Genomic DNA, 26,357 nt, shown 5'->3' with positions numbered 1-26,357 from the left:
CTCCAGTGATATACGGCGTAGGAATACTGCTTCGTTACTCTGTTATTGAGTATGGAAGTTGGGAGGTCATGTTGCTGTTGTATAAGATGTCGGTGAGGCTGCATTTGGAGTATTGTGTGTTTGGTTCTGGGCACCGTGTTACACTGCGTAGGAATTCAACGTTGTTGCTCTAACTTCGGACGCGACGGAGAACGAATATTTTTGTCGTCTGGGTAAGATGTCACTTTAAGTGCTATGGGGTGAAAAGGTCAGGGAACAGCCAGACAGAGCTGACAGGCAAAGGGGTCCGTGCTGAGAACAAACTATCAGCGCTGTGTCTCACACACTGTGTAGATTATTAACGGCGGCTGAAACAAAGCAGTCAGCTCCCCCACCCCCCACCCCCTCCATCTCCACCCCCCCCCACTCCGTCTCCTCTCCCCCCCCCCCCCCCTCCGCCCTCCCCTACCAGAGACACAGCAATCACCCTCCTCTCTCTCTCCCCCCCTCCATCTCCTCCCCCACTCCTACCAGAGACACAGCAATCACCCTCCTCTCTCCCCCACCCCCCCAGACCTCCAGACCTCCCCCACCACAGCCTCTCCCATCCCCCTCCTCTCCCATCCCCACCCCACACTTACCGCACGGTGGCGCAGCGGTAGAGTTGCTGCCCCACAGCGCCAGAGACCCGGGCTCCATCCTGACCACGGGTGCCGCCTGTAGGGAGTTTGCACGTTCTCCCTGTGACCTGCGTGGGTTTCCTCCGGGCCATTACGCTTTCCTCCCTTGTGCCTTCCGAAGAGTCCGCCAGGGACTATACTGGAAGTTGGACAGTTTTGTACTGGACGATTTTTACATTTACACCAAGCCAATTAACCTACAAACCTGTACGTCTTTGGCGTGTGGGAGGAGACCGAAGATCTCGGAGAAAACCCACGCAGGTCACGAGGAGAACGTGCAAACTCCGTACAGACAGCACCGGTAGTCAGGATCGAACCCGGGTCTCAGGCGCTGCATTTTGCTGTAAGGCTGCAACTCTACCGCCGCACGACTGTGGCGTTTCAAAGATGTGTAGGTTTGTAGGTTTATCGACTTCGGTGAATTGTATCCAGCGTGTGGGATAGAACTGGTAGGAGTCTTAAGGGCCTGTCCCACGAGCATGCGACTACATGCGGCGAGTGCGACCTAACGTGGCCGCTTGAGCCATATAGCCTCGTGGGGCCGGTCGCACTTCGATCGCCGGAGCCGTATGGAGTTGTGCGGTGCTGGTCCCGACATCGGAACTGGGCTCGGAAAAACTGACCGTGTTCAAAAATTCCGCGCGGCAACGTCCTGCCAGCCCGCAGCCGCCTCTTGGTTCTTGGTTCTTGGTTCTTGGGTCCTCCAAAATATTCCAACTGGAATTTAAACTGGAGGTGGTGAAGGGAGGGATTAAGCCAGAAAGGGTATAAAGATCAGATTCAGATTCAGATTCAGATTCAACTTTAATTGTCATTGTCCGTGTACAGTACAGAGACAACGAAATGCATTTAGCATCTCCCTGGAAGAGCGACATAGCATATGATTTGAATAAATATTTACATTAGCATATATACAGACATAGTGTTTTTCCTGTGGGAGGAGTGTCCGGGGGGGGGGGGGGGGGGGGGGGGTGATTGGCAATCACCGAGGTACGTTGTTGAGCAGAGTGACAGCCGCAGGGAAGAAGCTGTTCCTGGACCTGCTGGTCCGGCAACGGAGAGACCTGTAGCGCCTCCCGGATGGTAGGAGGGTAAACAGTCAATGGTTGGGGTGAGAGCAGCCCTTGACGATGCTGAGCGCCCTCCGCAGACAACGCTTGCTTTGGACAGACTCAATGGAGGGGAGCGAGGAACCAGTGATGCGTTGGGCAATTTTCACCACCCTCTGCAATGCCTTCCGGTCGGAGACAGAGCAGTTGCCATACCATACTGTGATACAGTTGGTAAGGATGCTCTCGATGGTGCAGCGGTAGAAGTTCACCAGAATCTGAGGAGACAGATGGACCTTCTTCAGTCTCCTCAGGAAGAAGAGACGCTGGTGAGCCTTCTTAATCAGAGTTGAGGTATTGTGGGTCCAAGAGAGGTCATCGGAGATGTTAACACCCAGGTAAGGGGGAAACCGTTTCCCAGTCTCTTCCTGGCGGGGACGCGACTATTTCTCCGAGTCGCGTCCTCGCCCCCCACCTCGCGGCCTACCAGCTGGATCGGAGCGGCCTTTCCTGCCGGGGACCGGAACACACACAATAGGATTTAACATAAAACATCCCCACACAGCAGAATCAAAGTTTCCCACTGTGTGGGAAGGCACCAAAGTCAGTCTCTTCCTCCACTGATCCCTGTGGTCAGGGCCTCCCCAAGCCCTCCGCAGTTGCAGCTACGGGCGGCCCGATGTCCAGGACTGCTCGCCGGGGTGATACAAGTCCGACGTCGGGGCTGCGGGACGTCCTCAGTGGCGTGGACACCAGAGTCGGCCCCCTCCTACCGGAGTCGGCGGCTTCCAAAGTCCGCAGGCCGCGCCGGGTGGAGACTGCTGCTGGAGACCCTCTGCAAGGCGCCCCAGGACTCCACGATGTTGTTCAGCACCGCCCGCGTTGGAAGCTCCCCGCACCAGCTCCACGATGTTGGAGCAGCGGCCCAAGGCTCCGGAGCTCCAAACGGCGACCCAGGTAGGCATCGCCCGCTCCGCGGTGACTCCAGCGCTGCGCCGCCGCTGTAGCAGCCCCGGTCTGGTTCCCGGTCCCCGGCAGGAAAGGCCGCTCCGATCCAGCTGGTAGGCCGCGAGGTGGGGGCGAGGACGCGACTCGGAGAAATAGTCGCGTCCCCGCCAGGAAGAGACTGGGAAACGGTTTCCTCCTTACCCTGCCCCCCTCCCCCCCCCCCACATAGAAAAGTTAAAGTTTCCCCCAACACAAAACTTTAGACTAACTAAAAATTAAAAAAAAGATTGAATAACAGACTGGCTGAAAGTAGAGACTGCTGCAGTGCAGGGCCCCCCCGCCTTGACACCATACGCACCGACTCGACGGGCATACGCAGCGTCTTGACGCCGTACGCATGTCTTGACGCTGCGCACGCCCGTCGGACTTCGCTCGAACTTCACGTCACTCACTCGACCTCCGCATGGCCCCCGTTTCCGGTTTAGTCGCGCTCGCCGAATGCTCGTGGGACAGGCCCTTTATTAAGCATTTTCCCTCTCACCGTAAACCTATGTCTTCTGGTTCTTGATTCCCCAACTCTGGGGAATTCTCCCTATTTATTCCCCTGGTGATCTTGTACACCTCTATAAGATCACCCCTCATCCTTCTGCGTTCCATGCAATAGAGACCCAGCCTGCTCAACCTCTCCCTGTAGCTCAGGTCCTCTAGTCCTGGTAAGGATGAAAGGCAAAAGCAATGGAAACGCAAAAGATAAGGGACTTTACTGGACTTTATTTTGCATTGAACGGGTTTCATGTTATTTCTTTCACCCTGTATCTGTACACTGTGGGCGGCTCGATTGTAATCATGTATTGCCTTTCCGCTGACTGGATAGCAGGCAAGTGAAAGCTTTTCACTGTACCTCAGTACACGTGGCCATAAACTAAACTGATCTAAACTCAACTCAAGTCAACTCCACTGGGAAAGTCCAAGTCAAAGTGTCCCTTGGGAAAAGGGCCTCGACCAGAAACGTCACATATTCCTTGTCTCCAGAGATGCCCGCTGAGTTACCCCAGCTTTATCTTCCACTCAATTCAAATCAGCCATGATCACATTGAATGGCTGTGCTGGTTCGAAGGGCCGAATGGCCTACTCCTGCACCTATTGTGTATTGACTATAACTCAACTCAGCTCAGCCACCAAGCACGACATCCGGAGGCTGCAGCGAATCGTCCGATCAGCAGAGAAGGTTATTGGCTGCAACCTTCCCTCCATTGATGAACTGTACACTGCAAGGGCCAGGAAGCGAGCGGGCAAGATCGTCTCTGACCCCTCTCACCCTGGCCACAAACTCTTTGAATCACTTCCCTCTGGAAGGCGACTCCGGATTGTCAAAGCTGCCACAGCCAGACATAAAAACAGTTTTTATCCAGGAGTAGTTGCTCTACTCAACAGCCAAAAATCTGTAGCCTCCCTTTGATCTGGTATTTTGTTGGTTCACATGCTTGATCAATGGTGTTTTATTATTAATGTTTTATTATTATTATTAATGTTTAGTGTTTTCCGAGTCATTCGTAACCGTCACTGTATGTCATGTTGTTACTTGTGGGCGGAGCACCAAGGCAAATTCCTTGTATGTGAATACTTGGCCAATAAACTTACTTACTTAAACTAAATTAAACTGAACTGCACCAAAACGCAACTCAACTCACCGTTATCTCCACACCTCCCACCCCCGCCTTTGTGTCCTGATCGGAGCTGTGGGTGGGGGGTGAGGGTGTTGAGGGGGGAGGGTGGGGGGAAGGGTGGACTGAGGCACAGACGGAATGAATAGCGATGCCTTGGGATCCCTCGGCATGCCGTTGTCAGGGGCGACCGGAGACAAAGGCCGAGGGGCCTTTTATATTTGGCGCTTGAATAGCCAGGCTGCCCATTCACGGGGATGGTGCAGGCGGATTGTGGAGGCCAGGCATTCCCCCCCCACCCCGCCTCTCACCGCCTGCCTCCCTATACCTGCCAAAGCATCTTTTAAATCTTGCTATTGTACCTGCCTCAACTACTTCCTCCGGCAGCTCGTTCCACCGCCCTCTGAGTGAAAAAGATGTCTTGCAGATTTCTATCAAATCCTTCCAACCTCCCCATAAACCCACATCCGCGATTCTACAATCCGGGTGACAGACCCTTCACATCCACCCCCCCCCTCATGATCTTATACACCTCAACACGATTCTTAATCAATCTCCTCTTCTTAATCACTCCTTCTCTCATGATGGCGCAGCGGTAGAGTTGCTGCCTCGCAACGCCAGAGACCCCGGGTTCCATCCTGGCCTCGGGCGCTATCCGCACGTAGTTTGCAGTTCTCCCCGCGACCACGTGGTTTTTCTCCGGGTGCTCCGGTTTCCTCCCACACTCCAAACACGTGCTGGGCTTGCCGGCTAATTGGCTTTGGTAAATTTGGCCCTAGTGCGTCAGATGCAAAAACTAGAATAACATAGAACTAGTGTAAACCGGTGATCGTTGGTCGGCGTGCGCACGGTGGCGTGAAGCACTGTTTTCATGCTATAGTTCTAAACTAAATTAATCTCCCTCTCTCTCCCTCTCTCCCTCCCTCTCTCTCCCCCTCTCCCCCTTTCTCAGCCCTCTCTTTCTCCTCACTCTCCCTCCGCCCTCTCTCCACTCTCTCTCCCTCTCTCTCCTTCTCTCCCACTCTCCCTCCCTCCCTCCCACTCCCTCCCTCCCTCCCTCTCTCCCTTCCTCTCCCTCTTCCTCTCTCCCCCTCTCCCTCTCCCCTCTCCCTCTCCCTCTCCCCCTCTCCCCCTCTCTCCCTCTCCCCCTCTCTCTCTTTCTCTCTCCCGCTGTAAAATTCCTCCCTTCCTTCTCCCCTCCATCCTCCCCCGCTCCTCATCCAACACAGATTTCTGACACCAGCCCCAGGGTGTCTGCATGGAGGTCATTTGAAGCAGGTCACCTCTAACATGTCCCTTCTTGTTTCCTAGGCGATGGAATGGGGTCCAGAAGAAGACACCAAGAAGGCTTGTCAGAGCAAAGGGAAGACCGAGGTAAATATGTTAACTATTCTCACCGCAAGGCTACTCTTTAACCAGTACCATCTGTACCATTCTTTCTCTCTCTTGGGCTGCACGGTGGCGCAGCGGTAGAGTTGCTTCCTTACAGCGCTTGCAGCGCCAGAGACCCGGGTTTGATCCCGACCACTGGTGCTGTCTGTACGGAGTTTGTGCGCTCTACCCGTGACCTGCGTGGGTTTTCTCCGAAAGCTTCGGTTTCATAGAAACATAGAAACGTAGAAAATAGGTGCAGGAGTAGGCCATTCGGCCCTTCGAGCCTGCACCGCCATTCAATATGATCATGGCTGATCATCCAACTCAGTATCCTGTACCTGCTTTCTCTCCATACCTCCTGATCCCTTTAGCCACAAGGGCCACATCTAACTCACTCTTAAATATAGCCAATGAACTGGCCTCAACTACATTCTGTGGCAGAGAATTCCAGAGATTCACCACTCTCTGTGTAAAAAATGTTTTTCTCATCTCAGTCCTAAAAGATTTCCCCTTTATCCTTGAACAGTGACCCCTTGTTCTGGACTTCCCCAACATCGGGAACAATCTTCCTGCATCTAGCCTGTCCAACCCCTTAAGAATTTTGTACGTTTCTATAAGATCCCCCCTCAATCTTCTAGATTCCAGCGAGTACAAGCCGAGTCTATTTAGTCTTTCTTCATATGAAAGTCCTGACATCCTAGGAATCAGTCTGGTGAACCTTCTCTGTACTCCCTCTATGGCAAGAATGTCCTTCCTCAGATTTGGAGACCAAAACTGTACGCAATACTCCAGGTGTGGTCTCACCAAGACCCTGTACAACTGCAGTAGAACCTCCCTGCTCCTATACTCAAACCACACACTCCCACACTCCAAAGACGTATCGGTTTGTAGGTTAATTGGCGTGTAGGATAGTGTGTGTAGGATAGTGTTAATGTGCGAGGATCGCAGGTCAGCGCAGACCCGGTGGGCCGAATGGCCTGTTTCCGCGCTGCATTTCTGAATTAAACGAAACTAAACTACGACCAGTATAATCATGTATTGTCTTTCCGCTGAATGTACAGCGCGCAACAAAAGCTTTTCACTGTACCTCGGTTGAGGAATTGTTTCACCCGACGCCAGTGTTCCATCTTCACGGCAAGAGGGCCCTGAAAATCATCGGACTGGCTGCAAGGCCACAAATGGGCCCCGACCTTGGGTGTTTCAGAGGAAGAGGACTTAACTTTCTGTTGCCTTTACCGCACAGTGGAAATTTTTGATTCTGTTGTGGGGGGATGTTTGTGTTGAACTCTATAAGGTGTTGTGTCCATTTTCTTTCTTTCTTTATTTTTAACCTTTTTCTATGGTTTGTATGTAAACTTATTATTTAATTTATGTAAAGCACTTTGGTGTCAATGCAAGTTGACTTAAAATGTGCTATATAAATAAAGCAATAATAATAATAATAACAATAAACTAAACTAAAACTGAAGCACCCCACTGGGGTGGGAGATTGCAACCTTCACGTGTTTCGACGAATGCAATCAATCCGGCTTGCACAATCAAATAAGATTAAATAGAACAAGTTGTCCTGCAACTTTAGGCTGTGCACACCACACACAAGAAGAGGAAGAAGCCCCACTGAGTCTCAGCTCAAATCGAACAAAGAAATCACACCTTGTTCTCCTTCACTGACTGGATTTCTCTTGAAGTCAGAAGCTGTGATTATACAGTATTTCTGCATCCATCGAGGATCCAGCAACACGGAGTTACAGCTGCTAGAGATGCTGCCTCACGGCGCCAGAGACCAGGGTTCGATTCCGCATCTTGGCTGCTGTTCGTGTGGAATCTGTACTAGAAACATAGAAACATAGAAAATAGGTGCAGGAGGAGGCCATTCGGCCCTTCGAGCCAGCATCGCCATTCATTGTGATCATGGCTGAGTAGGCTAGGACTCTATTCCTTGGAGCGCAGGAGACTGAGGGGAGAACTTATACAGGTGTATTAAATCGTGAGAGGATTAAATGGGGGGTAAATACAGAATCTTTCACCCAGAATTGGGGAATCAAGAACCAGAGCACATAGGTTTAAGGTGAGGAAGGAAAGATTTAATATGACCACGAGGGGCAACTTTTTCACACAAAGGGTGGTAGGCATATGGAGCGAGCTGCCAGAGGAGATAGTTGAGGCCGGTACAATAACAACATTTGAAAGATATTTGCTCAGGTACATGGATAGGACAGGATTGGAGGGATATGGGCCAAATGCAAGCAGGGGTGACTAGTGTAGATGGGGCATGTTGGTCAGCATGGGCAAGTTGGGCCGAAGGTCCTGTTTCCATGATGACTTGTAAGTTTACAAGGTTAATTCCCGGGATGGCGGGACTGTCATATGCTGAGAGAATGGAGCAGCTGGGCCTGTACACTCTGGAGTTTAGAAGGATGAGAGGATATCTCATTGAAACATATAAGATTGTTAAGGGCTTGGACACGCTAGAGGTAGGAAACATGTTCCCGATGTTGGGGGAGTCCAGAACCAGGGGCCACAGTTTAAGAATAAGGAGTAAGCCATTTAGAACCGAGATGAGGAAACACTTTCTCTCACAGAGAGTGGTGAGTCTGTGGAATTCTCTGTCTCAGAGGGCGGTGGAGGCCGGTTCTCTGGATGCTTTCAAGAGAGAGCTAGATAGGGCTCTTAAAAATGGTGAAGTCAGGAGATATGGGGAGAAGGCAGGAACGGGGTACTGATTGGGGATGATCAGCCATGATCACATTGAATGGCGGTGCTGGCTCGAAGGGTCGAAGGGCCGAATGGCCTACTCCTGCACCTATTGTCTATTGTCTATTGACTATTGTCTATGATCCTACTTCAGCTTACACTACAGTCTTACACCGCTCCGCTGTTTGGCACTTATAGAACATAGAACGGTACAGCACAGGAACAGGCCCTTCGGCCCACAACGTCTGTGCAAACTCTGCCTGCACGTGATCCATAATCCTCCAGTCTCTGCATATCCATGTCACAAGGAATAGGAGTAGAATTAGGCCGTTCGGCCCATCAAGTCTACTCCGCCATTCGATTATGGCTGATCTATCTCTCCCTCCGAAACCTGTTCTCCTGCCTTCTCCCCTGACACCGGTACTTATCAAGAATCTATCTATCTCTGCCTAAACTGTGCCGCACTTTTATGTACTGATGCACTTATCATTTCTGTAGCTAGACTGTTTAATACTGTGAACCTCCACATGAACACGGAATCTCATTGCACCCCTGGTGTGTCTGACAATAAACTAATCTGAATCTATGTATTTTCTTGCCCCCTGTTCCAGGAGGAATGTCAGAATTATATTCGAGTACTACTGATTAACGGGAAGAAAATATTCGCCTGCGGAACCAATGCCTTCTCTCCAACCTGCACAAACCGACAGGTAAAAGCTTCTTGTCCCCCCCCTCTAGGAACCTGACGGCCCCACATTGTAGTTTACATGTTCTTATGAACTTATAAGTGATAGGAGGCAGAATTAGGCCATTCTGCCCATCAGGTCTACTCCACCATTCAATCATGGCTGATCTATCTCTCCCTCCGAGCCCCACTCTCCTGCCTTCTCCCCATAACCCCTGATACCCGTAGTAATCAAATCTATCTATTTACGCCTTAAAAATATCCATTGGCTTGGCCTCCACGCAATTGGCAACAAATTCCACAGATTCACCACCCTCCGACTAAAAACATTCCTCCTCATCTACTTCCTCAAAGAACGCCCTTTAATTCTGAGGCTGTGACCTCTGGTCCTAGTCTCTCCCACTAGTGGAAACATCCTCTCCACGTCCACTCTATCCAGGCCTTTCACTATTCACTGTGGCACTGTGGCAAGGGAGAAAGAACACTTTGACTGTTCTCCCTGTGGCATTGCAGGGCTCCTGTTAAGCTTGATGCCAGCATGAAAACAGGCCCTTCGGCCTATCTTTCCCATGCTGACCAATCGAAATATAATGTTATCACATCACAACATTGAGTACGATGTCAAAATGAAGATACCTGCGATGAAACCTGCGATTGACTGAGGACGGCACGGTGGTGCAGCGGTGAAGTTGCTGCCTCACAGCGTCAGAGACCCGTGTTTGATCCTGACTACGGGTGCTGTTTGCACGGAGTTTGCACGTTCTCCACGTGACCACGTGGTTTTTCTCCGAGTGCTCTGGTTTCCTCCCAAACTCCAAAGACGTAAAGCGTTGCACGTTGACCTTAGTTCCTTCGACTTAAGGGGTTGGACAGGCTAGATGCAGGAAGATTGTTCCCGATGTTGGGGAAGTCCAGAACAAGGGGTCACAGTTTAAGGATAAAGGGGAAATCTTTTAGGACCGAGATGAGAAAAACATTTTTCACACAGAGAGTGGTGAATCTCTGGAATTCTCTGCCACAGAAGGTGGTTGAGGCCAGTTCATTGGCTATATTTAAGAGGGAGTTAGATGTGGCCCTTGTGGCTAAAGGGGAGAGAAGGCAGGTACAGGATACTGAGTTGGATGATCAGCCATGATCATATTGAATGGTGGTGCAGGCTCGAAGGGCCGAATGGCCTACTCCTGCACCTATTTTCTATGTTTCTATGACTTAGTTTCTACCACACTGTTGAGTGCGTTGGGCAGCAAGCTGTTTAGTCATGTGTGACGTCTTCCACGCTCGATAGGTTAGCGTCCTGGGCTTCCAAATCCTTCTGGAATGTTCTCCTCCACTGTGAGTCTTGGTCGGCCTCTTTTCCTTCTTCCGTCAGGTCGCCATGTCATTGCTATCTTAGGTGCACGTTCTGGTGACATTCTGAGTACATGACCTGCAAATTTCATCCCGCCTACCTCTATGTCATTGTAAATTGTAAATTGTCCCTAGTGTGTAGGATAATGCCCGTGTACGGGGTGATTGCGGGTCGGCACGGACTCGGTGGGCCAAAGGGCCTGCTTCTGCTCTGTATCTCCAAAGCCTAAAGATTTTGTAAGGGACTTTGCTGGCTTCACCCTTGCACTAAATGTTATTCCCTCATCGTGTATCTGTACACTGTAAATGGATCGATTGTAATCATGCATTGCCTTTCTGCTGGCTGGTTAGCAGCCGACCAAAAGTTTTTCATTGTACCTCGGCACGCGTGACAACTGAAACTGAAACCGAACAAGCAGAGAGGGGAAATGTAAAATGAACCCGCTACCATCGGGCAGAAGGTACAGGAGCCTGAAATCTGTTACATCCAGGTTCAGGAACAGCTGCTTCCCCACAGCCATCAGGCTATTAAATCACCAATAAACAGAACAGCTTATTAGACAATAGACAATAGGTGCAGGAGTAGGCCATTTGGCCCTTTGAGCCAGCACCGCCATTCAATGTGATCATGGCTGATCATCCCCAATCAGTACCCTGTTCCTGCCTTCTCCCCTGACTCCGCTATCTTTAAGAGCCCTATCTAGCTCTCTCTTGAAAGCATCCAGAGAACCTGCCTCCACCGCCCTCTGAGGCAGAGAATTCCACAGACTCACCACTCGCTGTGAGAAAAAGTGTTTCCTCATCTTCGTTCTAAATGGCTTACTCCTTATTCTCAAACTGTGGCCCCTGGTTCTGGACACCCCCAACATCGGGAACATGTTTCCTGCCTCTAGTGTGTCCAAGCCCTTAACAATCTTATTGCACTTTATCTGCTTATTTATGTGTATATTGAACTGAACTGTTCTGTATTTTTGTTTACAATATTCTGTTGTGCTGCAGCAAGCAAGAATGTCATTGTCCTATCTGGGACACATGACAATAAACTCTCTAGACTCTTGACTTGACGAGTGTAACAGCCTGTCTGTTTTTTTATTTCCTTCTGTAGCTGGGAAACCTGAGCGTGACCTTCGACAAGTTCAACGGCGTGGCGAGATGCCCCTACGATCCCAAACACAATTCCACCGCGGTGATCACCTCACGGGGGGAGCTGTACGCGGCCACTGTCATCGACTTCTCCGGTCGAGACCCTGCCATCTACCGCAGCCTGGGCAATGGGCCTCCGCTCCGAACCGCACAATACAACTCCAAATGGCTGAATGGTAACCAGCAAACCCCAGTCTGTCTGTCTCACTCTGTGTGTGCGTCACTGATTTTAGACTTTAGGCTTTAGAGTTTATCGTCAAACTGCGGCGCATCTTGGACAATGCTGCTCACCCCCTCCATGACACACTGCGTGATTACTTCTTCTCCTCCTCAATACTTCGTCATTAGTACGGGTGTCAGAGGTTACGGGGCGAAGGCAGGGGAATGGAGTTAGCAACGAGAGATGGATCAGCCGTGATTGAATGGCAATAGACAATAGACAATAGACAATAGGTGCAGGAGTAGGCCATTCGGCCCTTCAAGCCAGCACCGCCATTCAATGTGATCATGGCTGATCATCCCCAATCAGTACCCCCGTTCCTGCCTTCTCCCCATATCGCCTGACTCCGCTATCTTTAAGAGCCCTATCTAGCTCTCTCTTGAAAGCATCCCGAGAACCTGCCTCCGAGACAGAGAATTCCACAGACTCACCACTCTCTGTGAGAAAAAGTGTTTCCTCGTCTCTGTTCTAAATGGCTTACTCCTTATTCTTAATATGGCGGAGTAGACTTGATGGGCCGAATGGCCTGATTCTACTCCTATCCCTTATGACCTCTTGACACTGGTCAACCTGAGGAGCACCTTCAGCAACAGACTGGTTCCACCAAGATGCAGCGCAGAACGCCACAGATCCTTCTTCCCTGTGGCTATCGAACCGTACAACTCCTCCCTCTTCTGTCGTGGGGTAGACTGAATCCCCCCCCACCCCACCCCCATCCCCATCCCCAATATTTGCAGAGCCCCAATCCTGGACTTTCCACTTGTCACTTTAATTTCATGTTTCATGTGTCTTGTTGTGTTTTATCACTGTTGCCGGAACAATTTTTCTCCTGGGATAAATAAATGTTCTATCCCAGCGTATCATATCGTAAACTTGCACATCTTTTAGTTTAGTGGAAACAGGCCCTTCGGCCCACCCAGTCCGCACCGACCAGCAATCCCCTGGGATGTCAGGACTTTCATATGAAGAAAGACTGGATAGACTTGGCTTGTACTCGCTAGAATTTAGAAGATTGAGGGGGGATCTTATAGAAACTTACAAAATTCTTAAGGGGTTGGACAGGCTAGATGCAGGAAGATTGTTCCCGATGTTGGGGAAGTCCAGGACAAGGGGTCACATTTTAAGGATAAAGGGGAAATCCTTTAGGACCGAGATGAGAGAAACATTTTTCACAGAGAGAGTGGTGAATCTGTGGAATTCTCTGCCACAGAAGGTAGTTGAGGCCAATTCATTGGCTATATTTAAGAGGGAGTTAGATGTGGCCCTTGTGGCTAAAGGGATCAGGGGGTATGGAGAGAAGGCAAGTACAGGATACTGAGTTGGATGATCAGCCATGATCATATTGAATGGCGGTGCAGGCTCGAAGGGCCGAATGGCCTAGTCCTGCACCTATTTTCTATGTTTCTATGTTTCTATGAACACTATTCAACACCAGGGCCACTTACAATTTCACCAAGCCTATCAACCTACAAACCTGTACGTCATTTTGGAGTGCGGGAGGAAACCAGAGCACCCCGAAGGAAAAACCCACGCGGGTTACGGGGCGAACGTACAAACTCCGCACAGACAGCACCCGTGGTCAGGATCGAACCCGGGCCTCTGGCACTGAGAGGCAGCAACTCTACCGCTGCGCCACCGTGCTGCAGGGTTTCGAGGTTGTTCCAGTTGCAAAAATCTACCCCACACCATCACATCAAGGCTGTGACAACATCTCTGCTTCTCACTTGCTTCACCTCACCCTTCAGTTTTGGTCACCATGTGAGAGGAAAGATGGTGTCAAGCTTGAAAGATTTACCAGGATGTTGCAGGACTCGAGGGCCTGAGCTACAGGGAGAGGTTGAGCCGGCTGGGACTCTGATCCTTGGAGCACAGGAGGATGAGGGGTGATCACGAGAGGAATAGATCGGATAAACACATGAAGTGTTTTTGCCCAGAGTTGGGGAATCAAGAACCAGATAACATAGGTTTAAGACTGTGGGGGGAAATATTTATTGGGGTAACTTTTTAAGCAAAGGGTGGTGGGTGTATGGAACGAGATGCTGGAGGAGGTAGTTGGGGTAGAGACTATCGCAACGTTTAAGACGCATTTAGACAGGTACATGGATAGATTTAGAGGGATATGGGCCAAACGCAGGCAGGTGGGACTAGTGTAGATGGGACATGTTGGCCGGTGTGGGCAAGTTGGATTGAAGGCCCTGTTTCCGCATTGTATGGCTGTACGATTCGATGGTCAGCATGGTTGAATTGGGCTGAAGGGCCTGTTTCCACACTGTATGACTCTGTGACTAAGACTCTCTATGATTCTCCATGCCTCACATGTTCTTGGTGTCTTGCCCCCCCCCCTCCCCCCTCCCCAGAACCCAACTTCATCTCGGCCTACGACATCGGCCTGTTCATCTACTTCTTCTTCCGTGAGAACGCGGTGGAGCACGACTGCGGCAAGACGGTGTACTCGCGGGTGGGGCGGGTGTGCAAGAGCGATATCGGCGGCCGCTTTCTGCTGGAGGACACGTGGACAACCTTCATGAAGGCCAGGCTGAACTGCTCGCGCTCCGGAGAGGTGCCCTTCTACTACAACGAGCTGCAGGGCACCTTCTACCTCCCTGAGCAGGACCTCCTCTACGCCATCTTCACAACCAACGTGTAAGTGTACGCCAACCTTAGTTTAAGAAAAATAGACACAACATGAATGAATGAATGAATGAATGAAGGCTGCGTGTTCGAATCACGTCTGGGTCACCAATGTAGCGCGACGTTAATCCCGAAATGAAGGCGGGAGACCAGAACCAGGGGCCACAGTTTAAGAATAAGGAGTAAGCCATTTAAAACGGAGACGAGGAAACACTTTTTCTCACAGAGAGTGGTGAGTCTGTGGAATTCTCTGCCTCAGAGGGCGGTGGAGGCCGGTTCACTGGATACTTTCAAGAGAGAGCTAGATAGGGCTCTTAAAAATAGCGGAGTCAGGGGATATGGGGAGAAGGCAGGAACTGGGTACTGATTGGGGATGATCAGCCATGATCACATTGAATCACATTGATCACGCTGGCTTGACGGGCCGAATGGCCTACTCATGCCCCTATTATCTATTGCCTACTGTACAGGACATTGGCGAGGTCACATTTGGAGTACTGTGTTCAGTTTTGGTCACCATTGTTAGAGGACAGGTGTTGTTAAGCTGGAAAGGGTACAGGGTAGATTTACGAGGATGTTGCCAGGTGTTGAGGGCCAGAGCTACAGGAAGAGGCTGAGTAGGCTCGGACTCTATTCCTTGGAGCACAGGAGACTGAGGGGAGATCTTATTGAATGGCTATAATCACATTGAATGGCAGTGCTGGCTCGAAGGGCCGAATGGCCTACTCCTGCACCTATTGTCTATTATGTATTGTCTATTGAGCCAGGTGTTTCGGGAGGTATTTTATTCGTTGTCCTTCTCCTGACCAGGCCGCCTCTGGACTCATCCATTCCCATGCTGAGGGGTTCGATAGTTGAAATGGCCCAACCGTTGGGAGCCGCCCCAGGATGATACTTTATTGTCACATGTGACAAGTCACAGCCATATATTCTTTGTTTTGTATACACAAGGTATGCAAAGGGTCGCCACATAAAGGGCACCGACAGGGTTGCTAAGTATCCCCTTCCTCCCTCAGCCACAAGGTGGTTCCCCCCACGCGGGGTCCTCCTGCGTGCTGGAGTAACTCAGAGTGTCAGGCAGCATCTTTGGTGGAAAAGGATGGGTGACATTTCGGGTCGGGACCCTTCTTCAGACTGAAGGTGGGGGAAGTGGAGATAGGAATTGGCCAGAACAAATCTTAGTTTAGTTTAGCTATAATTTAATTTAGTTTAGTTGAGTTTATTTTAGTTTATTGTCACGTGTACAGTGAAAGGTTTTTTAGTTTAGCTCAGTATAGTTTAGTTTAGTTTAGAGATACAGCACAGAAACAGGCCCTTCGGCCCACCGAGTCCGCGCCGACCAGCGATCCCCGCACATTAACACCACCCTACATGCACTGGGGACAATTTACACTTATATCAAGCCAATTTCCCAACAAACCTGCATGTCTTTGGAATGTGGGAGGAAACCATAGATCTCGGCGAAAACCCACGCGGTCACGGGGAGAACGTACAAACTCCGTACAGACGGCACCCGTAGACGGTATGGTACCCGGGTCTCCGGCGCTGTAAGGCAGTAACTCTACCGCTGAGTGCTAACCAGTCAGTGGAAAGACTGCATGTGGAATTCTCTTCCTCAAGGCGGTGGAGGCAGGTTCTGTGGATGCTTTCAAGAGAGAGCTAGATAGGGCTCTTAAAAATAGCGGAGTCAGGGGATATGGGGAGAAGGCATGAACGGGGTACTGATTGTGGATGATCAGCCATGATCACATTGAATGGCGGTGCTGGCTCGAAGGGCCGAATGGCCTACTCCTACACCTATTGTCTATTGTCTACTACATGCTTTGCCCATGATTCCAGCATGTTCAGTTTCTTGAGACTCCATCGACCAAAGGTTAAACCCAGGCTGGGTTGAGTTAAGGTGTTTAGATGTAAATGCAGTTCTCATTATCTGTCGATATGACTTCTACACATCACAAGGCCTCACTTTGTTTGCTATCTAACGTAACTACAGAACAGGCATTTAAAAGAGTAATACAGTATGATAGTGACATTGAGACTTTGGATAGGCAGGGAATGGAGGGCTATGAACCAAGCAGATAAGGTCTTGGCATTCTGTGTGTGGGAAGGAACTGCAGATGCTGCTTTATACTGAAGATCGACATGAAAAGCTGGAGTAACTCAGCGGGTCAGGCAGCATCTCTGGAGAGAAGGAATAGGTGATATTTCGGGTCGAGACCCTTCCTCACAGTCTGAAGACTGAATCATTTCGGGACTGCTTCTTCGAACTTTGGGCTCCGACCCGAAATGTCACCTATTCCTTTTTCTCCAGAGATGCTGCCTGACACGCTGAGTTACTCCAGCATTTGGTGTCTATCCTCTGTACTGTTCTATGGTCAAGAGGGTGAGGAGCAAGGATGCGTTGGTGTCATTGCCAGTATGCACCGGATTGCACAATTTCAAGTTGAAAAATGCAGAAGCTCCACACCCCTACCCCCACTCGGTCATTCCACACCCTCGAGCTTGGTCTATCGCAATTTCCTACTCCCAACTCTCACCCGATGTTGGCAGCCCTGCCACTGAGTCCGCACCGACCAGCGATCCCCGCACATTAACACTATCCGACACACACTAGGGACAATTTTACATTTACACCAAGCCAAATATCCTACAAACCTGCACGTCTTTGGAGTGTGGAAGGAAACCAAAGATCACGGAGAAAACCCACGCGGTCACGGGGAGAACGTACAAACACCGTACGGACAGCGCCCGTAGCTGAAAGTCGATATGGTAGCAACTCGACCGCTGCGCCACCGTGCAGTAAGTTGGATAGCATAGAACTAGATTAATAATAATAATAATAAATTTTATTTATGGGCGCCTCTTCTTTTTTTTAATATAAATTTATTTATTAGAAGTAAGTACAATACTGTGGTACCTTTTTTCAGGTGCCAAATATATATTGGCATGTTACATTTTATAATAAATTTAATTTTATGTGGGCGCCTTTCAAGAGTCTCAAGGACACCTTACAAAAATTTAGCAGGTAGAGGAAAAACATGTAAGGGGAATGAAATAAATAGTAGAGACATGACTAGATTGACAGGTGCTTGATTGGTAAGGGTGTCAAAGGTTATGTGGAGAAAGCAGGAGAATGGGGTTGAGAAGGAGAGATAGATCCCGTAGAAAACCCACTCAGGTCACGGGGAGAACGTACAAACTCCATACAGGCAGCACCCGTGGTCAGGATTGAACTGGGGTCTATGGGGCTGAAGCGCCGTGAGGCAGCAGCTCTACTGCCGCGCCATCGTGCGGCCCCTTGGGCCAAGCCTCTCATCGCATCTTGCAAGTTCCGAGCAGAAAGGGCTGTTTGATGCATCTTGTTTGACTCGGTGAGTGAAGCTCTTTGACTCTGAAAGCCGGCAAAGACTGCAAGTGTGTTTCCTGCTTCTCTCCAACTAATCTGTGGCAAGTGGAAACGGAGGGATTATACGAGTTTGAACGCAAGCCAGCAGCCTCCTTGGCAGTCGACCCCGATGGCTCTCGCTCGCAGTGGTTTGTGAGGAACTGCTGTTACTTGTTCCTGTGACTGCGCTGAACATGATGTAAGAGGCCACGACTTGTGTGAGAGGAATATTGTCCCGACCGCACTGGGCAGGCGACCAATTCAACATGAAGGAGCCACTGTGTCCCACTTATAGTTTTAGTTCAGCTTAGAGATACAGCGTGGAAATAGGCCCTTCGGCCCACCAAGTCCATGCTACCCCAGCAGTCCCCACACACTCCCACTATCCTACACACACACACACGAGGGACACATTACAAATTTTAACCAAAGCCAATTAGCCTACGGAACTGCACGTCTTTGGAGTGTGGGAGGAAGCCGGAGCACCCGGAGAAAACCCACGCAGGTCACGGGCAGAACGTACAAACCATCTGGATACTTTCAAGAGAGAGCTAGATAGAGCTCTTAAAGATAGCGGAGTCAGGGGATATGGGGAGAAGGCAGGAACGGGGTACTGATTGGGGATGATCACAGCCTACTCCTGCACCTATAGTCTATTGTGTATAACTCCATGCAGACAGCACAACTCTGCTACTGCGCCACTGTACCGCCCGCTGAACACATTGTAGAAGTGGCAGAACACGATAAGAAATTGAACAAAGACTTTAACATCTCTTAAAAAGACGTTTCGGACAGAGTGTCATAGAGTCATAAAGTGTGGAAACAGATCCCTCAGCTAAACTTGGTTATGCCGACCAACATGCCCCAGCTACACTAGTCCCACTTGCCCGCATTTGGCCCATATCCCTCCAAACCTGTCCTATCCCTGCACCTGTCTAAATGTTTCTTAAATGTTGTGCTAAAACCTGCCTCAACTACCTCTGGCACCACCCACCACCCTTTGAGTAATCCTCCCCCACCTTAAACCTATCATCCGCTTCTTAGAAATATAGAAAACAGGTGCAGGAGTAGGCCATTCGGCCCTTCGAGCCTGCACCGCCATTCAATATGATCATGGCTGATCATCCAACTCAGTATCCTGTACCTGCCTTCTCTCCATACCCCCTGATCCCTTTAGCCACAAGGGCCACATCTAACTCCCTCTTAAATATTGCGAAGTGCGGAGTGCGGAGAAGATTTACGAGGATGTTGCCAGGAGTTGCTGGGCCAGAGCTACAGGGAGAGGTTGAGCAGGCGAGGACTTTATTCCATGGAGCGCAGGAGGCTGAGGAGTGATCTTATAGAGGTGTACAAATTAAATAGATAATGAGACGCTGATGGAGTGGTGATTGTCAGGATAGGGTTTCATGAGATATCTTGCCCTGTTTGGACTGTGTTTGTGCCATCACTCAGGACTGGCACAGGGGCGCAGCGGTAGAGTTGCTGCTTTACTGCGCCAGAGACGAGGGTTCGGTCCTGACCTGTCAGTATAGGGTTGCCAACGTTCTCACTCCCAAATAAGGGACCAAAGATCAAAATACGGGACAAATTCCCGACGGCAATTCGTTGACCGACTTGGCCGTGGCTGGGTGAATGATGAGTTGGCCCGGGTGCTGGACTGCACACAAAGCCCAGCCGGCGGGCCAGCTGAGGAGTTTTGGCCCGGGCGCTGGGGGAAAAGTCCAGCACCCTGTCCAATTCATGAACCGATGATCGTCCATGAGAAGGAGGGGTGGTGGTGGTGTCGGCGGTAAGCGAAGGTCCGAAGGTCGGACAGCTGGCCGGGCTGCCGACCGACGGGGCCACGGGCGAGGCACTGCTGCTGCTGCTGCTGCACTCCATGGGCTGCACTACGTCGGAACGGGTGAGGCGGGGCCGGACACGGCTCTCTGACCCAATTTAGCCCAATGTACGGGATGTCCTGGCTAATACGGGACAGTTGGCAATGCTATGTCTCTACGAAGTTTGTACGTTCCTCCTGTGTCTGCATAAGTTTCCTCTGGGTGCTCCGATTTCTTCTAACATCCCAAAGACGTGCGGATTTGCATGTTGATTGGCCACTGTGACTTGCCCCCTAGTGTGTAATGAAAGTGGGATGACATGGAACTAGTGCGAACAGGTGATCGGTGGTCCGCACGCACTCGGTGGGCCGAAGGGCCTGTTTCCGAGCTGTGTCTTTCAATCCACCATTCAATCAATAGTCCATGTATATGTAAACAATGCAACAATCCCATGTAATAAAAGGAAACTGTAAGTGCTGGTTTATACCAAAGGTAGACACAAAATGCTGGAGTAACTCAACAGGACAGGCAGCATCTCTGGAGGAGATGGACGGGTGACATTTTGGGTCTGAAGAAGGATCCCGACCTGAAATGTCACCCATTCCTTCTCTCCAGAGATGCTGCTTGACCCGCTGAGTTACCCCAGCATTTTGTGCCTATCAAATATGTCGAATGTTGTAAATGGCAGATTAGATTTGAAGGCTCTTTCCTTAACTCTGCACACAAATGTCACACAAAAGTATCAATTTACACTATTTAGGATTAACCTTTGCCCTTTGAACCCCAATCCAGAGTTCATGGGATTGGCAGGAAGTGGGAGGTGAGGAGCGGAGGTCACCATGTTTCATTAACAAAATGAAAGTCACATTTTCTCTGTTCATTCTCCACTGCCAAAAGGCAGACAGGAAAGTAGTTTGATTTATGTATTTCTGGAATAAAGTTCACATTTTCTTTAGTTTAGTTCAGAGATACTGCCTGGAAACAGGCTCTCCGGCCCATCATGTCCACGTCAACCTCGATCACCCGTTAATTTCCTTGGTGCCCAGGAGGATGAGGGGTGATCTTATAGAGGTGTATAAAATCATGAGAGGAATAGATCGGGTGGAGTCTCTTGTCCAGAGTAGGTGAATCGAGGACCTGAGGATATACAGTAGGTTTAAGGTGAAGGGGGAAAGATTGAATAGGAATCTGAGGGGTGACTTTTTCACACAAAGGGTGGTGGGTGTATGGTGATGCACCCCTCATCCTCCTGCGCTCCAAGGAATAGAATCCCAGCCTACTCCACCTCTCCCTACAGCTCAGACCCTCGAGTCCTGGCAACATCCTCATAAACCTTCTCTGCATCCTTTTCAGCTTGAAAACTTGGAGAAAGAGGATGGGTGATGTCTCGGGTCGAACCCTTTTTCAGTCTGAAACGTCTCTGGAGAGAAGGAATGGGTGACATTTCAGGTCGGGATCCTTCTTCAGACCCGAAACGTCACCCGTCCATTTTCTCCGGAGATGCCGCCTGTCCTGTTGAGTAGTTACTCCAGCATTTTGTGTCTATCTTTGGTATAAACCAGCATCTGCCGTTTCCTTTTATTCCATGGGATTGTTGCATTGTTGAGATATATAGACCCATCCTTTTTCTCCAGAGGTGCGTGCTGCCTGACCCGCTGAGTTACTCCAAGACTTTGTGTCCATCTTTGATATAAACCAACATCTGCAGTTCCTTCCTGCACATATTTTAATTGTATGTTTTACCTTGTTCTTTAGTAATCAGTCTTGACAGCTCTGTTCAGTCCTTGAGATGCTGTGTATGGATTAATATGACATCAGCCATCTCCTAAACAACCATCATTTGATAGTATTTTTAAACACTGTCTCTCGTGATTAATTGGTTTCTCCTCCGTTAAGGATTCATTCCTCTGTGGTTGTCTGTCTACTTCATGCTGGTTCGTTTGTATGGAAGGTGACATGAATCCAAATCCTCATCAATTATCCTGAACAAACAGGACAATAATGCATTGGCTGGTCATAGCCACAGAGTCTTACAGTGTGGAAACAGACCCTTCGGCCCAACTTGCCCACGCCGGCCAAATTGATTGGTAATGGTGTCAAAGGTTACGGGGAGAAAGCAGGAGAATGTGGTTGAGAGGGAAAGATAGATCGTAGAGTCATGGAGTCAGGCAGCGCTTGGAAACAGACGCTTCGGCCCAACTTGCCCACGCCGACCAACATGCCCCATCTACACTAGTCCCACGTGCCTGCGTTTGGCGTGAAGAACTGAAGAAGAGTCTCGACCCGAAACATCATCCATTTCTTTTCTCCAGAGATGCTGCCGGTCCCGCTGAGTTACTGCTGCATTTTGTGTCTTATCTTCAAATGACGTCACCGTCGCGACCGTGCGCGTCAGTCACTACCGGCCTGTCGCGTAAATGACGGCCAAGTGGGACAAGCCCTTACCGTTGCGCTACTGTGCTGCCCTCTCGGTGACCTGTACGTGGCCGCTCCTTGCATACTTTACGTATGGTATGCAAAACAAAGATTTTCACCGTGACACACATCACATGTGATAATAAAATGTCAATCATTCAATAGTCAGGAATAAATTAATTAATTGGTCTGAAGAAGGGTTTCGGCCCGAAACGTTGCCTATTTCCTTCGCTCCATAGATGCTGCTGCACCCGCTGAGTTTCTCCAGCATTTTTGTGTACCTTCGATTTTCCAGCATCTGCAGTTCCTTCTTAAACAAATTCATTCATTAATTGTTACTTAATTATATAAATTCCATTTATTCTTAACCTTCCCTGCCCCAAGGAGAGAACTAGCCCCTTCTGTGTCTCCTCATAACTTAATTTTAACGTAACTTTAACTCTTGTTAGATAGAGCTCTTAAAGATAGCAGGAGTCAGGGGATATGGGGAGAAGGCAGGAACGTGGTACTGATTGGGGATGATCAGCCATGATCACATTGAATGGAAGTGCTGGCTTGAAGGGTCGTATGGCCTACTCCTGTACCTATTGTCTATGTATCCATGTATCTGTGTATTAAGTTTAGTGCTACAGCTCAGAAACAGGCCCTTCGGCCCCACCGAGCTGTACTGGCGGGGGGTGTTCACGGGAATGGGTGGACCATGAGGGGAGACGAAAGGGATGAAAAAGTAGTCTTTGAGTGCCATGCTGGCTTTAACGTCCACACCTCAACTCTCACCTCTCTGCTCCTCTCTACAGGAATAGCATCGCGGCCTCTGCAATCTGTGCCTACAATCTCAGCGCCATCACCCAGACCTTCAACGGTCCCTTCCGATATCAGGAGAACCCTCGGTCAGCTTGGCTGCCTGTGAGGAACCCCATTCCCAACTTCCAGGTATGACAATGGTTCAGTGGTTCGTTATTTGTCACATGTACTGAGGTACAGTGAGATTTTGTATACAGTTCAGTGCAAGTAACACTAATAATAATAATAATAATAATAATACATTTTATTTATGGGCGCCTTTCAAGAGTCTCAAGGACACCTTACAAAAATTTTGCAGGTAGAGGAAAAACATGTAAGGGGAATGAAATAAATAGTAGAGACATGACTAGTACACAAAGTAAAGACAGAATTCAATACAAAACACAATATGAGGCAATTAATGCACATATGAAAAGGGAGGGGGACGTGGGGCTAAGGATAGGCAGAGGTGAAGATATGGGTCTTGAGGCGGGACTGGAAGATGGTGAGGGACACGGAATTGCGGATCAGTTGGGGGAGGGAGTTCCAGAGCCTGGGAGCTGCCCTGGAGAAGGCTCTGAACACTGAACACTGTACAGAACACTGTGCATAAACACTTAGATACATCTTAGATAAGCATCGCAGATACATTACAAATGTACAGCATTACATACACTGAGACAATATACAGAGTTAGTTTTGTCAAGTCAAGTTAAGTCACTTCTATTTCTATAGCACATTTAAAAAGCAACTCTCGTTGGCCAAAGTGCTTTATATTGGTGGAGGTACTAAAGTTTTAGTTTAGTTTAGAGATACGGCGTGGAAACAGGCATTTCAGCTGAACTAAGTCCGCGCCGACCAGTGATCACCCCGTACACCAGCACCATCCTACAAAATAAGGACAATTTACAATTTAACCAATGCCAATTATTCTACAAACCTGTACATTTTTGGAGTGTGGGAGGTAACCGGAGCACCCGGAGAAAACCCACGGTGATCACGGGGAGAACGTACAAACTCCGTACAGCCAGCACCCATAGTCAGGATGGAACCCGGGTCTCTGGCGCAGTAAGGCAGCAACTCTACCGCTGCGCCACCGTGACGCCCATACTCTGAAGGATGTTGAGTTCGTCCCTTCTTCAACTTTCACTTCCTTCTTTTAGCGTTTAACGTGGGATTCAGTGGCGATTCGAGTTGAGGGCAGCGTTCAGTTGGCAGACATGGTCTTCGGTGCAAGAAGAGCGGCACGGTGGCGCGGCGGTAGAGTCGCTGCCTTACAGCGCCGGAGACCCGGGTTCGATTCCGACTACGGGTGCTAGTCTGTACGTTCCCCCCGTGACCTGCGTGGGTTTTCTCCGAGATCTTTCGTTTCCTCCCACACTCCAAAGGCGTACAGGTTCATTTTGTATAAATGTAAATTGTCCCTATTGTGTAGGGTAGTGTTAATGTGCGGGGATCGCTGGTCGGCGCGGACTCGGTCAGCCGAAGGGCCTGATTCCGTGTTGTATCTCTAAAGCAGTGGTTCTTAAACTATTTGGCACCAGTATGCGCATACGTGAACTAAATACTGTATGTGGTATGTACCCTTGTTAGGTTCCTTAACATGGGCTCAACAAATTGATATGTTATTTGTGTCCCCTTCATGACCCCTGGCAAAGCCCCAAATGACCCACAGGTTTTGAACCACTGCTTAAAGTAAAGTAAACTCTAGAGTGAAGGCATGGAAACAGGCCATTCATCCCACTATGTCTACACTGATCCATGAGCACCCATTCACCGTAATTTGAGGAAGGACATTCTTACTATTGAGGGAGTGCAGCATAGGTTTACAAGGTTAATTCCCGGGATGGCGGGACTGTCATATGCTGAGAGAATGGGGCGGCTGGGCTTGTACACTCTGGAGTTTAGAAGGATGAGAGGGAATCTTATTGAAACATATAAGATTATTAAGGGTTTGGACACGCTGGAGGCAGGAAACATGTTCCCGATGTTGGGGGAGTCCAGAACCAAGGGCCACAATTTAAGAATAAGGGTTAAGCCATTTAGAACGGAGACGAGGAAACACTTCTTCTCACAGAGAGTTGTGAGTCGGTGGAATTCTCTGCCTCAGAGGGCGGTGGAGGCCTGTTCACTGGATACGTTCAAGAGAGAGCTAGATAGGGCTCTTCAAGATAGCGGAGTCAGGGGGTACGGGGAGAAGGCAGGAACGGGATACTGATTGTGGATGATCAGCCATGATCACATTGAATGGCGTTGCTGGCTCGAAGGGCCGAATGGCCTACTCCTGCACCTATTGTCTATTGTCTATTGTCTCTTGTGATATTATCATCTAACACTTGGTCCAAGAGATGCCTACACTGAACTGAACTAAGGAGTCTTTAACGGTGTGTGGGTTTGCTCATTGTAGTGCGGCTCTATGGGTGACAATGGACCCAACGAGAACCTGACGGAACGCAGCCTACAGGACGCCCAGCGGTTCTTCCTGATGAACGATGCGGTGCAGCCCGTCTCCGTGGACCCGCTGGTGACCCACGACAACATGCGCTTCTCAAAGCTGGTGGTGGACATCGTGCAAGGCCGGGACACTCTCTACCACGTGATCTACATTGGTACAGGTAGGTCACTCACCTTCCTTGTCTCACCTGCCTCACCTCGTCTGCTGGAGGCAGCTCAGGTGCGCAATGGTTTGTTTGTTTGTTTGTTTTTTGTTGCATCAAAAACAATTAATTTAATTACGATCGCGATACCAAACAAAACCATGGTAACACACCCACCACCATAGTACAAAATCACCAAATTATCCAGACGCTAAATTTTCATCCCACTATGTTACACACCTTACAAATGTACTAAATAACTACTATACGAAAATATGTCCCTCTCTAACACCACCCGGGCGAGGATGTTACCCCGAAAATGGGGCAAGCATCTGGATCGGGCAACGCCCTCTTCCGCCGTGACTTGCGGATGGCCAGCTTGGCCAGGCCTAGGAGCAATCCAACCAGGACCTCTTCGGCCCTACCCACACCCTAGACCCCGTCACCAGTTCTCCGGTCGCTGACGGCAGAGCCACTCCGCCCCCCTGCGGGTCCTAGGACAATGGTTCACTCTTGGTTCAACTAAAAAGTTGGGTGGCACAGTGGCGCAGTGGCAGAGTTGCTGCCTTCCAGGGCTAGAGACCCAGGTTCGATCCTGACTAACGGTGCTGTCCGCATGGAGTTTGTACGTTCTCCCCGTGATCTGCGTGGGTTTTCACCGGGCGCTCCGGTTTCCACCCATACTCCACAAAGATGTACAGGTTTGTAGGTTAATTGGCTTGGTGTAAATGTAAAATTCTCCTTAGTGTGTGTAGGGTTGTGTTAATGTGCGGGGATCGCTGGCCGGCGTGGACTTGGTGGGCCGAAGGGCCTGTTTCTGCGCTGCATCAACAGTGAATGTTGGATGCAATGGCACCACAATCTTATCGTCACACTGCGTGGAAACAGGCCCTTCAGCCTAACTTGCCCACACCGACCAACATGTCCCATCTACACTAATTTA

At 49.7% G+C, this 26,357-nt stretch overlaps 1 protein-coding gene across 3 annotated transcripts in view; it reads left to right on the top strand.

Annotated features, from left to right (window-relative positions):
• The window catches only part of sema5b (semaphorin 5B), a 280,478-nt gene that overhangs the window by 158,836 nt on the left and 95,285 nt on the right, over positions 1-26,357 (top strand). For all 3 annotated transcript variants that reach the window (XM_033024865.1, XM_033024863.1, XM_033024864.1), the window contains exons 5-10: positions 5,632-5,694; positions 9,000-9,098; positions 11,526-11,739; positions 14,141-14,426; positions 22,832-22,967; positions 25,225-25,432. In XM_033024865.1, coding sequence (XP_032880756.1) covers positions 5,632-5,694; positions 9,000-9,098; positions 11,526-11,739; positions 14,141-14,426; positions 22,832-22,967; positions 25,225-25,432 — 1,006 coding nt within the window. The remainder of the gene's footprint in view (positions 1-5,631; positions 5,695-8,999; positions 9,099-11,525; positions 11,740-14,140; positions 14,427-22,831; positions 22,968-25,224; positions 25,433-26,357) is intronic.

Source organism: Amblyraja radiata, chromosome 7 (assembly GCF_010909765.2).
Source record: "Amblyraja radiata isolate CabotCenter1 chromosome 7, sAmbRad1.1.pri, whole genome shotgun sequence".
In the NCBI taxonomy this organism is placed as follows: domain Eukaryota; kingdom Metazoa; phylum Chordata; class Chondrichthyes; order Rajiformes; family Rajidae; genus Amblyraja; species Amblyraja radiata.
This window is presented reverse-complemented; position numbering and strand designations above follow the sequence as displayed.